Source organism: Condylostylus longicornis, unplaced genomic scaffold, assembly GCF_029603195.1.
Source record: "Condylostylus longicornis isolate FDR11 unplaced genomic scaffold, ASM2960319v2 ptg000343l, whole genome shotgun sequence".
NCBI lineage: Eukaryota > Metazoa > Arthropoda > Insecta > Diptera > Dolichopodidae > Condylostylus > Condylostylus longicornis.
The window spans coordinates 51,142-68,972 of NW_026578305.1; the positions used below are offsets into that span (position 1 = coordinate 51,142).

General features: G+C 30.7%; 2 protein-coding genes across 2 annotated transcripts; both read right to left on the reverse strand.

Moving 5' to 3' along the window:
* Positions 1-665: 665 nt before the first annotated feature.
* LOC129616959 (uncharacterized) lies at positions 666-4,260 on the reverse strand. Its single transcript, XM_055532431.1, has 5 exons — positions 4,254-4,260; positions 2,493-3,130; positions 1,849-2,334; positions 1,572-1,806; positions 666-805 (listed from the first exon to the last, which is right to left on the reverse strand). Exons 1-5 carry the CDS (start codon positions 4,258-4,260, stop codon positions 666-668), a joined length of 1,506 nt encoding a protein of 501 aa, XP_055388406.1.
* Positions 4,261-11,500: 7,240 nt separating this feature from the next.
* On the reverse strand, positions 11,501-13,644 carry LOC129616960 (mitochondrial-processing peptidase subunit alpha). The gene is made up of 6 exons (XM_055532432.1): positions 13,493-13,644; positions 13,171-13,433; positions 13,043-13,122; positions 12,576-12,992; positions 11,874-12,513; positions 11,501-11,820 (listed from the first exon to the last, which is right to left on the reverse strand). Exons 1-6 carry the CDS (start codon positions 13,537-13,539, stop codon positions 11,651-11,653), a joined length of 1,617 nt encoding a protein of 538 aa, XP_055388407.1. The 5' UTR covers positions 13,540-13,644; the 3' UTR covers positions 11,501-11,650.
* Between the last annotated feature and the right edge of the window lie 4,187 nt (positions 13,645-17,831).

Genomic DNA, 17,831 nt, shown 5'->3' on the forward strand with positions numbered 1-17,831 from the left:
CCAGGCAGCGCTTTGTATGATTCTATTAAAATGCTCCAGCTCAGAATCCCCAGTACCTTAATTCTTAAGTTTATTTTATTCTCTATCTCTTCCTTAAAACTAGTTCAGTCAGTGGATTTATTAATCCACATGGGCTTATTTTGCTTCTTCGTAACTGTCTAAGATAAATTTAATTTAACTGCAGAATGATCCAAATCCAAATCATAGTTATCTTCTAAACTAATTAAATTTGGCGAGATTTTCTTGACAATAAAGAAATCTAGCAGATCTGGAATTTTATTTCTATCGGCCAAGTGGTAGAATATGTTGGTCTACCAGTGGATTGATAGTGACAACAAATCTCTTTAGTAGCTTTTCTTAGCTCTCTTCCTATTGTTGAGGTCAGTATAGAACCCCAATCAATAGTCACCTCCCAGAGTAAAAGTCTTGTCATTTTATTTTCGTAGGTATGCCACTCTACTTTAGATTAATTTATTTTTTTGGTTAATTATAAGTTGCTAATTTTAAGTTGATTATAATTCATCATGTTGACCCTAAAGTTTATTTTGGCTTCTTTGAACATGTACTTTATCATATAATATAACAGGAAGGGGTTTGGTCTTTCTTGTAGTGTTTGATCTTTCTGGATCTATCTGCAGAGGTTTTTTTTATTTTGCTCACCTTGTTCATAGGACTCTTATATCTGCTGTTCGATATGTCTCTCTTTTTGCTTTTTCTCTTGAGAACCAATCGGTTTCCCGAGCCAGATCCTCCTTATCTGTGCAGTATTCCAATTTGTTTGACGTAACTTTTTCCGGATTTATATCTTTTATTGGATTGATTCCAATTTTTTTTTTTTTTTTTTTATTTATTAATTCAATCTCAAATGAGCTGTTTTAGCTCGCGTAGAGTATATAACTTTAAAAAAAAGAATACATAATGTCTAAATTAATTCTTAAAAGAATAATAATTTAAAAGATTAATAAAAGAAAAAGCTAATCATTAATTTCAGGTATTTTAACAAAACAAGCATTAACCAAAAGAAAATAAAAACAAAATTTACATACATAAGTAACAGTAACTAGAATTTGTAAATTTCCAACGTAATAAGATATAAATTCAACTAATTATATACATACTCGTATAATGTTCGCGTAAGTTTTATGGATATTAGGTGTTGTATTTATCCATGTAATATTTCTTCAGTCTTTTCTTAAAATTAGTTTTGGACGAATCTTTGAAGTAGTTGGGAAGATTATTAAATAATGTTATGGAAGAAGCAGAAATTGGTGTGATACCATTCAAACCAGGTCCTGTGATGTATCTGAATTCATTGGCACTCCTTGTATTATAGTTGTGTATTTCATTATTGGTTATTAGAATTGTGTTCGATTTTATGTACTTGTTTTTAATATTGAAGATATGGCATAATTGAATAATTTCTTTGTAGTCATTTAGTTTTAAAATGTTGTATTTTTTCTGTATTTCACTGGTTGAAGTTCTAGTTGGTAGGCAAAAAAGATTTTTAATAGCTTTATTTTGAACTCTTTGTAGAGAATTGATGTTTTTCGAATATGTATTGCCCCATATACCTATTCCATATGTCAGAACACTATGAAATAGACTGTAGTATACTGAAATTTTGATATTTTCAGGTATACGTCTACCTAGTATTTTGAATAACCCAGCGATTCTCCTAGTTTTACTCAAAGTTTCGGAAACAGGCTGATTCCAATTTAAATTTTGATCCACGGTTACGCCTAAGTATTTGTAATTCTTTACTTTACTTATGACATTTCCGTTGTATATTATATTAATTTCAGTTTCCTTGGAGTTGAATAGCATGTATTTAGTCTTTTTTACATTTACCGATAATTTATGTTGACACATCCATTTATGTATAGATTTCATGTCATTATTAATGATATTTTCCATAATTTCAAGAGACTTTTCATTATATACAATGGCTATGTCATCGGCAAACATAAAAATTCGTCCACTTAATTTTAATTTAGAGAAGGTGTCAATGTAATACGCAAACAAAATCGGCCCCAGCGAACTTCCTTGAATTACTCCATACTCTACTAACATACTTTCGCTTTTTATATTCTCGCATTCGGCATATTGTTTTCTTTGATTCAAATAACTCTCAAACCAATGGTATTCTCTGCCTCTTACGCCACATTCGAACAATTTTCGTAACATTATTTTGCGATCAACAGAGTCAAACGCTTTAGTTAAGTTGAAAAATACCAATCCAACTTTTTCATTTATGCATACAAGGTTTTGTATATGACTCACTACATCAAATAGTGCAGTATTGGTGCTCGAATTTCTAGTAAAACCATATTGTATCTTCGACAGGAAATTAATATCTCTTAAATAGTTGTAAATAATGTAAATTGCTTATTGACATATGTTTCAATTACTTTACTTAAAACAGAAGCTATAGAAATCGGTCTAAAGTTGTTTATATTGTTTTTGTCACCGGTTTTTTTGTATATTGGTATGACTTTATTAATTTTCATCACTTCAGGTACACAACTATCTCTTATTGAAGAATTTATTAATGTCGTTATTGGTTCTGCTAATTCTTTTTGACATTGTTTTATAATTTTTGAAGAGATATTATCTATACCTGCACTGTTTGTTGTTGATAAACTATTAATTAATTTGATAGTTGTGACCTCATTTATCTCTGTTAAACAAAACCTGCTTTTAGATATTATTTGTGGGATGTAAATTGTATCAAATTTAGCAGCCATGTCTTTGCCAATATTGCAATATAATTCGTTGAAATCATTAATTTTTACTGTTTTTTCTGTTTCAGAAACCAAATTTGTAAAGAACTCGTTTGTTATTTTACTTCCGTCAGTAGCAATTTCCTTCACATATTCCCATGTCTTCTTGATATTATTTGAGTATTTTAGAAAGTTATATGCATCATAGCTTTTTTGTTTTTGTCTTTTTAGTGATGTAAATTTGTTAAGCCAAAAGTGGTACTTATCTTTAATGTAATTGTTATCTAAATTTTGCATATGTTTACTATACCAATAGTTTTTAATTTTTATTAAACGTATGCATTCATTATCCATCCAAGGCTTACTATATTTTAATGTTCTATTAATATTTTGATTAATTGTATTGGACCCTAAACAACAGTGCAAATTATCTACTATTTGTTTGTAAATATCTACTAATGTTTGTTTTTTTTTAGCTTATTATTTTCCTCTCTGAGATACTGGATTTAAATTTTCAATTATTTACAAAGCGCTTCTAGCTCACTTATTCTTATATTTAAGTGGCAGTTATCAGTTTTCTGATTTTATCTCTATTTCTCTTTATATCTGTTTTTATCTCTATATCTTTTTTTCTGTTTGTCACCTTTGGACATATTTTGGACATAGATGTTGTCACATGGTCGTGTCCACATGATCCGAGGGGTTCTTTTAAAAGAGTCGGTAGAGACAATAAGTGATCTCCCCAAGAATCCGTGAGACCAAATGTGGATTTTCCAAATTTATTGGATTGCCAATTGGGGTATGAAATCCTTTTGTTTTGTTCATTGCATTACTTTTGTTTTATTTCGGAGTTTACTTCTCCTAGACTTTGCCATCCCTCAGGGATCAGTCACAGACCAGACAGCCCTCCATTCTGGATCAGACGCTTTTGGATTTGTACTGGATTTTAGTGGACTAAAATAATAAGAACACTTATATATATAAAAACTACAATAGCAACAATCGTGGTAGAAAAAAAATAATAACAAAAAATCTTTCGGTAATAATAATATCAAATCATTAAATAACAATAATAACAGGTCATTCAATCGTAATAATAATAACGGATTCCAAAATAGAAACAATTATAGACAAAATTTTAATAGAAACGCAAAGTTAGATATATGGGAAACGCCAATCACCCTCAGTGGCAAGGGCAGAACACCGAGAACCAAAATTTAGAGGAAAACCTCAGCCCATAAGTAAATTAATATAAAATATTTTCTATCGCGATCTTAACTTTTCTGACTATATAAATATATCGTAAAATTTAAATACAAATAACATTAATTTACTAGTAGATACTCAAGCAGATATTTCGCTAATTGAAATCTCAGCGATAAATAAACATCAATAAATAAAGAGGAAAATATAAATATAAAAGAAATAAAAAGGTATACAATTAAATCTTTAGAGACTTTATGATCAAATATCAAGACTTTATGATTATATATTAATAATTATAATCTAAAATGTCTATTTCATGTAGTATACCAGACATATTTAATATAAGCAGCTCAAGGTATATTAAGGAAAGATTTTTTAAAAAATTTTAATTTTAATATTGACTATGATAAAATGAGTTTAACTATTAAAACCGATTTTCATATTTTTACAATTCCAATTTATGGTGGACGTAATAGTGATACATTAGCTCGATGTGAAGTATTCAGGAAATTCATATTACCATCTAACGAAGAATGTGTAATTTTAGATCAAAAAATATCTGAAGGAATTTTTATTTCTCATACAATAGTATTGTCAAGGAACACCATAGTACGGGTAATGAATATTAATCTAGAACCGGAAACAATAAAATTTAACATAGTTTTAAAAACTCAACCACTATCTGATGCAACTATAATAAAGACCCATAAAAACGAATTTAATCAGGAACGTATTAAAGGATTGAAAATATAATTTCGAAAAATATTATTCCAAAGTAAAACCATTATGTGGAGAATATAGTAATATTTTTCAAATAGAAAATGACAAAATGACTGTTAATAATTTTTATAAACAAAAGTTAAGAATAACTGATAATAATCCGGTATACATAAAATCACACCTTCTACGCAAAAGGAGAAATCAAAAAACAAACAGAAAATTTAGTAAAAAACCAATTAATTGAGTTTGCTCAATAAATTATAAAAATAAATTGGCTTGGGGCAATCAAATTTTAATAGCTCGTTTATATTAGTACCCAAGAAAGGAAATTTAAAGAAATGGCGTCTTTGTATATAGGTTATAGGCAAGTTGATAAAAACAAATATCTGATAAATTCCCATTACCACGTATCAAAGACTAATCAAATTATGCTGTAGGCGCAGCATTAATTTAAGAGTACAACGGTTTATTGTTACCCACTTCATCCGCGTCAAAATCCTTCACAAAAGGAGAAAGTAATATAACAATATGTAAAAGTAATATATAAGAAAGTAATATATAATCAACTATAGAAAAAGGACCAGCTGCAATACACTTTGCAATAAAATATTACCGTCCATACATTTATGGAACACACTTTACAATAAAAAGTGACCATAAACCATTATCGTATCTGTTTTCACTAAAAAATTCCTCATCAAAACTTACAAGAATGAGATTAGATCTAGAAGAATACAATTTTACCATAGAATATATCGAAGGAAAAGATAATGTAGCATAGCAGACGCATTATCACTGGCTTAAAATCTAAAAACTTATGCAAATAAAAACCGGGTCAGTCACTAAAAATACGGAAAATACTGCTAATAAGGATAAAATACAAATCTCTGAGGAAATTTGTATTCCTGAAAATATGAAAATATATGAAAATTATAAAGATTGGAAAAAGCCTAAAATAAAATGAACAAAAGAGAATAATAAAATATGCATGTATATAATATTTAAACACAAAAAATGTCTTAAAGTAATAGAAGTAGCTACAAATGAAAACATCACAAAAGATTTGAATATTGATCACATTCAAATAGATGATAATGATAGTTTGTTTTCATTCATAAAAATTGATGAATTTAAAAAGACCGGCAATAAAATATTAAGAAACTTAAAAACTGCAATAATTAAAGCAGTAATAGATAAAAATGAAATTAAAAAATTATTGGAAAAATTCCATTACGATCCAATCTTCGGTGGTCCGGACAAAAAAGATTATCTGCAAAATTAAGAAGCAATTACTATTGGAAAAGCATGTATAAAGATGTAGTACAATTTGTTAAAAATTGCGAAATAGGTCAGAAAAATAAAATAATATTCAAGAATAAAGAACCTTTACAAATTACAGAAACCCCACAAAAACCGTTCCACAATGTTATAATTGATACTATAGGACATTTTCCTATATCTGAAAAAGGAAATTAATAGGAAGTTTGTAGTAGCAGTACCTATTATAAGCAAAGAAGCAAAAACAATAGCAAAAGGAATAGTAGAACATTGTATACTTTTATATGGACCGATAAAAACAATCCTTTCGGATAGGAGGACTAAATATAAAAATCATATTATTAAGGAAATCAGTAGCTTATTGAGCATAGAACATAGATTTTCAACTGCTTGCCATTATGAAACATTAGATTCTGTTGAAAGAAATCATAATTTTTATTTAAGAACAAAATTTTATTAAAAAAAGAACGAAGACATAAACTACAACCACAATACATTGAACCATTTATAATTACAGAAATAATTGGTTCAAACGAAAAAATAAAAAATTTAGAAAATAACAAAGAAGATATAGTACATAAGAATAACACAATAAAATTTGTTGCCTAAAAAATAACAAAATATACATTATATACTGTATGTATGTATGTAACCACTCATTTTTATTAGATATAGTCTTTTTTTTTTTTTTTTTTTTTTTTTTTTTTTTTCCTTTCTTCACTCCTAGAAGGAGCATAGGGCCAGTGCATGATTTTTCATGCACTAGTTTCATAGCGTCATAGGGTTTAACTAGGTAGGTGACTAGCCTGCCGTAGGATAGTATAGTTTAGTAATATAATTTTAATAATTTTTAATTAATAAAAATAAATTTTTAGATTACAAATGATAATTACAAAAATAAGTAAAATAATACATAAATAAATTCTTAGACTAGAAATAAAAAAGCAAATTATACCTAAATAAAAAATTATAAAAATAAGAAAAACAAAGTAAATATTTACCAACCAAAAATTTTCTCTCCTAATTCAAAATAAGATAATAATTTTTTATCCAGAGGAAGAAGGTGTAATGTATTTAATATTAATGTAATAAGAATCTTATGTAAGTACTCGTACTAACCTAAATATAAGTTTAAAAGATAATACATAGTGAAGGATCAGATTAAGAGCCTAACAGGTGATCTATTGTATGTTAATAAATTGGGGATAGTCCTAGGGCCTGCATCTTGTTTAGTGAAAGACTAACATATCTTCCTATTACAAAATATGGCTCCAAGCATCAGGTAGCTGCGTTGGTGAAGATGAGGTCCCCCGGGATTGGGCAGAGTTTGTTCATCCTATCTCCCGGATGATTGTATCCATCCAGACGAACAGTTGAAGGAGTTAGTGGACTTTTATTGAAGGAGAAATTTCCAGTTGATAATAGGAAGTGTTGCCAATGCGCGATTATGAATAAGGGTCATAGGAAAGAGATTCTCGACCCGATTATGAATGAGGGAATTAGAAAAGAGGTTCTTGACATCACCCTTTGCACTAAGTTTATCAGTAACAGGATCAATGGTGTCTCAAATGAGATATCTATGTCCGACAATAAACAGCTTAGGTTTGATATCCTGGTCTCCGGGGACCTCAGTTCACAAATTGGAGTCAATTCGAAACGCTCCTCATAGAGGAGGTTGGTTCCATTCGCTTCTATCAGAATAATGGTAGATATCGAGGGCGTTCTGCGAGAGCATAGATGAACTGCCCAGCAGTACGGGTTTCCACAGGGTATTTTCCAAAAAGTATGCTAGCTGGCTGGGCCTGATGGAACGGCCTGACGGCTTCATGGCCGAGAACGGAAAGCCAACGGCCTCAGCGCACTTTCCTGACTCAGAGGGTCTTTGAAATCACTCGAATGCAGTCATTGAATTAAGGTCATCTTGGTTCAGGAAATATGACTGGCAACAATCATACAATCTTTACAATGGGTAGGATTAGGTGGGCTGCGTTTATTTTTAGCCCTTCAAATCTCCAGGTGATGATGGGATATATCCTATGTGTTTGCAGAGGGGTTTTCAATACATATCTAGAGCGTTGTTGAAATTTTTCATACCAGGCATGCTTGGGACTACGTTCCCCAAGCATGGAGAGTAATCAACGTGACGTATATTCCGAAGGCAGGTAAGGGACCAAGCAACCACCCAAGGTCTTTTCGTCCCACCAGCCTTACCTTCTTTTTATTGAAAGCAATGGGTTAAATATAAATCCCAGTAAAAGTGCCATGATTGCATTGGCCAGAAGAAGAAGAAGTGATAAATTGACAAGCCCATTCTGTTTGGTGAATGTATTGGTTACTTTAGGGAGGTAAATTAGGGGTAGATGATCGCTTCTCCTTAAATACTCACATAGAAAGAGTCATCGGGAGGGCTACAACGGCCGTATGGACGTATAAGACCTCCATTAGGTATCAGTCCTAGGGCAGCACTGTGGCTATATACGGCACTTCCTAGGTCCATTGTCACGTAGGCGTCGAACGTATGGTGCAGAAATGCTCAGCAAGTGGGTGTACGGGTCAAGTTGGAAAAGCTTGAGAGTGACTGGTTCGGATGGCTCCCACTGCTGGCCCGCCTGAGAGTGACTGGTTCGGATGGCTCCCACTGCTGCACTGGAGGTGAGGATTTAGTTGCCACCACTGCATCTTTATATAGTGAAAGAAGCTGGGCTAATGACTTACCGACTTCTCTCTGGCGAGAAGGCCTCATAAAGATTTTATTGAGAGCGATCTGATTCTTAGAATAAACAATAGTTGGAGCAGGGTGGCCCGGTACTTGAGTCAGGTTCAAGCGTGTGGTACGCGGACGAGCCCAAAAACGGGGTCAGGTGAGGGTTCGGGCATATAAGGTGTCCGCTCGGGCACGCGTATAAATGTGAGCCCGGACACGTATTTTATAGTGTTTCAAGCCGAAATCCATGCATTTGAGATCTGTCTGAGAGTCGGCATTGTATACGCTTCAGTCGACCCAAATTACGCTGGTCTGGACATGCGGGCAACGGAGTTGGCGCGAAGGAGATCTGGGGCTGACTTTGTGCACTCGTTGCCTTTCTGTGGTCTGTCTTCTTCCACCGTTGGGTCTAGAGTCGCCTACCTATTCCCAATGGAATGCGGTCTTCACCGGCCGGACACGAGAGGGTGTCATCAGGCGGAGATGTTTCTTCCAACGTGCTCGGGGAAGCTCACCGCGGATAGATTGGGAGAATCGGGCTCTGCCCAGTGAAGATTTTGCGGAGACTGTGATGAAACTTCCGTGCACATCCTTTGCAACTGCTCGTTACTGGGTGTCCGGCGACGTAATTGTTTTGGACAGGGTTTTCGTAAGCGTTCGGGAAATGCTACCCTACTCCCTTATGGATGTCTCCGATTTCATACTTCGAATGAAGATATTATAAGTTGGGGCGCGGAGAGGCTATAATAAGTCGCAAATGGCTGCAGTGACCGGGGGCATATTCCTGCCTCACTCGGTTCCCTTAGAAATCTAGAATCTGGAGACTTACTGCATAGTGCAATTTACGAATATAATTGTTCAATTTGCTCAACAAATAAAAAATCTGTAGATATATTTTTGTAAGAAACGTTACAGACCCAGAAAAATTTGAACAAGCTAGATTAGAAAATTTTCCGAGAATTAAAAATAAAAAAATATTTGATGTTCAATATCATAATAAGAAAAAACAAGCAAAAAAATTATAATATGGAAGGTGGAATTTATGTTACCCAGCATTTACACGTACAAGTTACTTGCAAGAAAGTTGCAATACATACAAAAATTTTACTAACACATTGAAATATTTCTACTTGCTTGTTTACTTGCAGTTCAACTTGCAAGAAAATTTTGCTGCCAGTAATTTGAGCAAGTAATTTGACATATTGAGAAATTCACAAAAAAAAATTTGTTGTTTTGATTTTTTTTTTTTTTAATTTAAAATTTTTGAATTTTGTTTTGAAAAAATTAAACTTAGCAAACTTATGGTTTCTAAAATTTATAAACAATTATATACATATATTGCTAGTTGTTTTCTTCTCAAAGACATTTTCAAAAATTAACTTGCTAAACGCCTACGTCATAATAGCAAGTAATTTGACATTTCAAAAAACTAATTGACAATTAATATTATACAAACTTTCTTGCAAGTAACTTGTACGTGTAAATGCTGGGTTAGAATAAATAGAAAAATAGGTGCTAAACTTTTTACTAAAAGTAAAAAAAAAATGTAGCTGAAAATTTTCAATTCAACCGTAAAAACACAACCGAAAACAATAATTCATACAAACAAACAGTTGAACAAAAATTTATTTGAAATAAAATACAAAATGCAATTAATTAAAGAAGAATTAAACAATGGGAACTATGCCATGCATTAGGCTAAAATGTAATAAATTAACTAGTTTTAAGTAATAAAGGAATTAAAATTGCAATAGATATGTTACGAAAAGAAAATTTTTACTCAATTGAAGAAGCTAGAAACTTCTCATAAGTTAAAGTAATAACTAATTCGACTTAAGTATTTTATTTAATAAAAATACTATTAACTGATCATGTAAAATATGACCAAATTTTACTAAAACCAGCTAGACAAAATAATGTAACAACAGAACCTTTTCTAAATATATGTGTACATATGTACTTAGAAAAGAATATTATAAAATAAATCAAAATTGTAAAATAAACAATGAAATTTCAATTTGTTATAAAAGAGATACATATGTATAGTAAAATTAACATATGATAAATCGTCTGCTGAGGTCTAATTTGGATTATACGCCATTTTTAAAAATTTTGACTTAAAAGTGGTTTTATTGGTTTTGACGGGAGCTTTCTCACGTGACGCAACCCGTTTTTCCTATCTAGTTTGTAAAATATTCGGTCACGTTTTTGCTTCATAAACCACATTTTACAGATTTTTTTGTGCTTATTTGCTCAATAAACCATTTTTTTGCCCATAGAGCACATTTTACATGAAAAAGCATGATTTTTTATTTAAATTGTAATGCGCTCCATACATATAATACACCCTTATTGTGAAATCTCACCCGTAGAATTCTACGAATTTCAAAATAATTTACGCACGTAGACTTTTGAGTAATTCTAAATCTCACTCGTATGAATCTGCAATAGCAGCATTAATTTCGAAGTGTCAAAACCGATATTTTAATACAGCTGTCAGGTGTCAATATCTAAGTTTTTCAAATTTGTTTAAAAAAATAAGATATTTCAAAAAACAATAGACAAATAGTTTAATTAAATTGAACTCGTTTCCCTTTGCTGTAGTTGTTTTAGAAAAGAAAACCGAGAAAGGAATCTGCGATTGGAAGGAAAACGTTTTAGAGATGCTTATAATCATTTTTATTTGGATAATAACCAAATGTTTGAACAAATCAAAACTTAAAATTAACAGACCACTCTAGAATACTGGCGTTCTACGTTTGAAAATTTTATTAGAATTTTTCTCCACATTTCAGTGCTGCGAATGAGATTTACAATAAGGGTGATGTCAAAACCCTAATTTGTATTTATCCCGCAACTTAAAAGAAAAATATTTTCGTTTGATATTTTAGCTTTATGAATATTTTCAAAAGTATGGCAACTGTAATTTCTTTTAATTCTTTTTTATGACATTGCTTTTAATAAACCAGCTTTGTTTCCTCAAAAAATACAATTTAAATATAATTTTATACAAATAATTTTTTTATTTAAAAAAAATTCTTTTAGAGCCAGGGAGTCTACCATCGCTTGATAAAGCTAATTGAACCTCCTTAACATCAGGGATATTTTTAACATTACCTCTTGCGGCGATAGAAGGAGGCGATTCCAGCATCCTTTGTGCTATTTTAACAATATTTTCCGCTTGAACATTTTCTAAAATTAATTTGAAATTAATGATTCATCACAACAAAAAAAAAATTCCTTACCGATATCTTTTATGAAATTTTCAGGTGCACGTCTTTTTCCGGTAGCTAGCACTTGTCGCCCTATATCCTCAAAAACAACTGGACGTGCCTCTAAATTCATAAGCAGCATAGATTGCAACTGAGTTTTAGCTCGTCTCAATTCTTGCTGATCTGGTTGCGTCGCCATTTTTGTTAACTCTTTAGTAATAACTTCCGTCATCTCTTGCACGTTATTTGGCGGCGAACTTGCATGTATGCAAAATAGTCCTGTATCTGCATAGGCATGATTCAAAGCAGTAGCACTATACATCCAATGATATTTATTTAAAACATTTGTATATAATCTTGTGTACATTCCTTTTCCTGGACCTCCAGCGGAGAAGGAACCTCCACCGCCCATCATAATATTAAGTACGCAACTAGCTACGAAATCGGGATCTTGGTGTGAACAGCTTTCAAGACCAATAACTATATGCGCTAATTCTGGAAGCTCCGCAACTGCAAAATTTGGAATATCGCACCGCTGTATTTGAAGCCCTCCAGTATACTGCGCAATTGATTTATCAGCTTGCTTCACATTTGCGACACCATTTTTTCCCCAAATTGGCTTCGTTTCAACAAAATACTTTTCAACTTGCTCGCATAAAATTTTATGATCGACCTTAATTAATATTTTAGTTAGAAATTGTACATAATCAATAAAAATTTTTTTTAGACATTTACCCCTACTCCAGCTACCACCATTCTATCGGGGGTGTGGTAATTCGATAAATAATTTAATACTATATTCCTGTCAATTGCATCCAAATTTTCTTTTGGGCATAGTTTTGGAAAACCTAAAGTGTTTTCTTTATATGCTGCTGCGTGGATCATGTCCATCAATATTAAATCTTGCTCTGGCCTTATTTCTAAAGTTTGTAAATCAAAATTTACTGCTTGCTTCGCGAAAACAATTTCTTGTGTATCTACCAAAGGGCGTAAAATAACATCTCCTAGCAATCGAATAACTGTATTTAGTCCTTTGCTATCAATACTTGATGCATAGATAAAAGTATCGCGCGAACTTTGGCAATCACATATTCCGCCGTATTTTTCCAACTCTTTTAAAATTGCATCCTTATTTCGAAAATTTTGGGTAGACTGAAAGCAAACATTTAAAATTTGTAACTCATCTGTTTTTTTAAGCTTACATTGAAAGCTAATTTTTCAAGAAAATGAGATATTCCACTTGGATAAGCTACCTCGTACCTTGAACCAGAATCAACAACAACTGAAACAAAAAAAGATAAAGCCAGCATTTGCATGAATTTGTTTTTACCTCCTACTGTGCAAAACTGCCCGAACCTTTTTTCAGATGCTACCATTAACCCATTTGATAATTCAGTTACCTGCGTTTCATTTTCTTCTTGCCTTACAGCTGCATATACAACGTCAGGCATTTCAATCAAAGGTTTTGATAAAGGTGGTAATTTCGTTACCACTTCCTTGGAAGGAATATTAATTGTACAGCCACCGGAGCTCGCTTTCCCACTCAATATGTTTTCTTTCAACGTGGAAAATTTTTGACCACATTGTATGTTCCTAAAAATGTAAAGTATTTTATAATATTAAAAATTAATAGCCTTTTGACATGCAAAAACCTATTTGCTTGTAAAAGTTTGGTAAACTTGCGCCATCTAATTGCCATTATCAATATGCCTTCGACTCGCTAAATATCCCTGGATCAAGAAGAATTAAAGAATCTCTATTAAGTTTTATAAAAGGTTTATAGAATTCCCCAGTGTTACCATTACAGAAAAAAAAAATTGCTAAAATAAGTATATCTGAAAATTCTCTGTATGTACAAGAAAACTCAATATTTTTGCGAAAGCCATAGAAAACCTAGTAATTAAAAGAATGTATGTAATTATAATAATAAAAATATAAGAGAAGAAGGAACTCGACAAGTTTAAAATAATAAAAGATACCTCAGAAGGCAGCAAAAAATTTGTTATGTATTGTATTTTTAATTTGTCAATAATCAAATGTGTTTCGACTTTTTTCTTTTTATTTTATCCCTAAACCTCGCAGAGAAATATATAATTAGAAATTGCTGTTTTTTTAATGACTTGATTTCCATATTTTGCTATATTTAACTTTTTCAATTGTTTGCTTCACAGAAATTGTTTCAATTTAAAGAAATTATTTTTACAGGTGTTTTGCACCAAGCACTTTTTACATTTTATTCATTAGTTGTCATACAATTTTCAGTTTCTGGTGCACCAAGAATCAAATTACTAATGAACTATACTAATAAAAAAGTATTTTCTTAAAGTAAAAATGGTTGGTGCAATAGAACCCTGATTAAATTTTGAATTTCCACTGCATGCTCAGATCATATGCAAAAAAAATATTAATTTGAGAGCTTTATTTCCCTAACATATATGTAATTCAATTTTCGGAAAACAATTGCCATATTCGGGAAAATGGTAGGTACGACGTATGTAAAAAACTGAAATCTTCGTTTTACAACACTTTTGATGTATTCAATTATGCATTTTTATGGTAGGGATTTTTACTTTCGTATAATTTTATATTTCTTATACAAGTATTATTTCGTTGTCGAAACTATTAAAACATAAGTATTTTTATTGGAAAAAATCAAAAATGTAGATTATTTATAGGCCAATTTAGTTGAAAATATTTAATTTCACTCTTATATATTAAACCTTTACTCATTATTTTAAGATTTAAAACAATGAGCTAAAAATTAACAATGCTGTTGAAACTACTCCCATCAGGGGGTTTCCTCCGCTCTTAAATTAGTCCTGCTTTCCTCCCAATTCATTAAAATCTTTTTAAATTGAATTATTGAATAAAGAATTTACATATGTGCTCTGTTTTGATTTTGGATTTTTCTTTTTATCTAAAATTCATAATACTACTTATTAAAAATTGTATCTTACTCTGGGAACGCTATTTCGTAATTCTTTACTAAATATTTTTGATCACCCCTATAATTGCTAGTTTCCATGCACCGATTCAGGAATCGATGAACGATTGATTCCAGAATGATGGTCTTCGTGATTCCGAAATCGATTTTTGAATGATTGTAAAATCGATTTAGTATTGACATCGATTGATCGATTTATTATTAATCGATTGATATATGAGCCGTAAATCCGGTTGAAGTCGAGTTCAAACTGCATATAAAAGAGTATATAAATGTTTTTAATACGTAGCGGACTACTCTGGTAAGTATAAGGCCACCGCAATAAAATAATTTTCCAAATTGCTTTGATCGGGTCAAATTCGATATAATTCGTATGTTTTTCCTCAATTTATTTTTCTTTGAAATTATTTTTTTAGTTTGAAAAAAACTATTGAAGAAGTAGGTTCTTTTCATTTGCTTAATATTTTTTATTATTTTCGTATATTTTTAGAGAAATGACCACTTAATGGCATTTAATTTTGAATTCTAAACTGAAGCATCTGACAATTTTTTTTTAATTATAGCTGGCCTTCAGTAACTAAAAATTTTACCTTCGCACATTTATTGGTTAAATAATATTAGTTATATGTACATACATATGTATGTATATATGCAAAAATGTAACCAATATCAACAAATTATTAGGTTTGTCTGGGATAAAACTTGCAAAAACTTTAAAAAAGAGAAACAATGACAAGGTTTCTCAAAAAAAAAAATCTCACTGAGAAAAAAATAAACCACACAGAAAACTTGAAAAAACTTTTAAAAACTTTATAAATATGTATGTATGTGATAAACGTCAAAATTCAAAGTATTTATCAAACACAAATAAATATATTGGCTATACCAAAACCGAAAATTCTTATTTTGGATCATAAAAGTGTGAAATTTAGAAAAAACCATTTATGAACCCATTTTGTTTATTTTATTTGGAATTTTTAAAAAAAAAGTTATTGTAAATGAAAAAATTTGAAAAGTTTTTAAAATACTAAATTTTGCTTTACAAAATTTGAAAAAACTTTAAACATTGAGGAAATGAGAATTTCATCATTTTTTTTTTTGAATTTTTTTTGCAAACAGCCAAATAAAACTTCAAAATATATTTGTATAAAATTATTTTTAGATGCAAATGACTTAAAACATAAAAGCACCGTGGAAATCTTTTTCCTTTATACAAATTATACATTTTTTTAAAAATCATATACATAAGGAACATTACTGAGTAATGACATGATGACCAATGATGACGTTTTCATTTTCGCGACCTTTAAAGTTTTTTCAAGTTTTAAAGAGTAAATTTAGTGTTTTAAAAACTTTTAAAATCTTACTGCTGTCGAATATATGTATGTTGTACTTGCTTATGTCGGAAGGCTTTGTTTTTGAAAAAAATTTTCATCAAATTTTTTTCTGTCAGTCGAAAAATTTCTGTCAATCGGGGTTATCTTCCGGGCCTGGAAATTGAATACAGGTCTGGACCCTAAGAGAAAGTGACAGTTAACAGTTTATGAATTTACCCGTATTCTTATGGGGTCTATAAAGGGCCCTTTTTAACATCATAAATTTCCCACAAGATCAACTTTTTTAAAATTTTTATACAGAAAAAGTTAAAATTAAATCTTTTCCTACTTTGCTAGTGCTTACATTCTTAAAATTCTGTGTTATAAAAACACTAACAAATTTATTTAAATAAATAAAGTTGGGTCAAACCAATGGTTTGTATTGTAGCACTTTTCCCTTCAGCAAGTGAAAATTCTGCTTTTAAATACAGTCTAGGTATACCTATCACACATTCTAAAAATTATTTTCATTCATATACAAAACTCGTTCTAGGATTGCATATATTTAGGATGATACATACATGCAGTCTTTAGAAATAAAGCAAAAATTAATATAAAGAGGGGTTAACATAATGCTCGATTTTAAGTTTTAATTATGTGAGTTAAGAAAAATAATTATATTTTTTAATGTCATTGAATTTACCGTTAGCTTTTTGTGTTTATAGAAATTTGAAAAAGCTTGCGGTTTCGGAAATATAAGGTGTCAAAAATTCAAATTTTATAAATTTCAAGAGGCAATAACTTGAGAGGGGAAGGAGATGGAAAAAAATTTTCTTCCAACGAAATGAACTATTTGTTAATGTCTAAAAGCCCATAAAATTTCAAGCTTCTACAGGTTGGGGTCTAGAAAATAAACGACATCAAAAATTTGAAAAAAACGGACTTTAGATAACGGTAAATTTGAGCGGCCATTTTGTTTTTCTAAAGTTAACCTTTAGTATACCTCGCTAGGGGAAGCAAGCCACTGCCTTTCTGCGTTTGCAAAATTTGAAAAATCCTTATGGTTTCATTGCACTAAATAGTTAAAGAACGGCATTTTTAGGGTTTCGAGGGGGTATAACTTCTAAAGGGGGGAAGATAGATAAAAATTTTGTTCTACGAAAATAAGTTTCTAGTAAAGATCTATATATATGTAAAAGCTTTCTATCTTCAAGGGTGTAGAAGTTTTGTAAACAGACACACGGACAGACGGACGGACGGACGGACGGACAGAGTGAAACTAATAAGCACGTTTTTTCAAAATTTTTTTGGAAAAGTGCTAAAAAACCTTCCAGACTGTTCATTTTTTAAAAATTTTGTTTAAATGCTACAGCCAAAAAAAACAAGCAATTTTCCTCAATTTTTGAACATTTGACATAAATAAATACAATAAAATAAATATATAATTGTAAATAAAAATATAATTATCGCCCTTTCCACACCATCTTGCAGAGGTAGAGGATAAGGCGCGTTTTTTTATAGTGGTATCCCCAGTAGGCCTAATCTACTCATTTACCTAAAATTAAAGCTTATTAATAAAATTTCAGGAAAAGTTTAGAAAAAGTAAAAGAAAATACATTTATAAAATTAAAAAAAAAATAAACCAATATATACATAAGATATAAAAGAAAAATAAAATTAATTAAATCAAACAAAGAATATAACGACATAAATAATAAAAAACATAAAAAC

Excerpts from the sequence above, each read along its gene's own strand:
- LOC129616959 (XM_055532431.1), bottom strand. Across the intron at positions 2,335-2,492 it reads AAGTGATGAAAATTAATAAA|ATACAATATGGTTTTACTAG; the intron begins GTCATACCAATA and ends TTCCTGTCGAAG. Across the intron at positions 806-1,571 it reads TGTTCTGACATATGGAATAG|ATATAAATCCGGAAAAAGTT; the intron begins GTATATGGGGCA and ends ATCCAATAAAAG.
- LOC129616960 (XM_055532432.1), bottom strand. The coding sequence starts at position 13,539 with ATGGCAATTAGATGGCGCAAGTTTACCAAACTTTTACAAGCAAATAG. Across the intron at positions 13,123-13,170 it reads GCAGTTTTGCACAGTAGGAG|TTGTTGTTGATTCTGGTTCA; the intron begins GTAAAAACAAAT and ends TTTTTGTTTCAG. Across the intron at positions 11,821-11,873 it reads AAATTTCATAAAAGATATCG|AAAATGTTCAAGCGGAAAAT; the intron begins GTAAGGAATTTT and ends AATTAATTTTAG.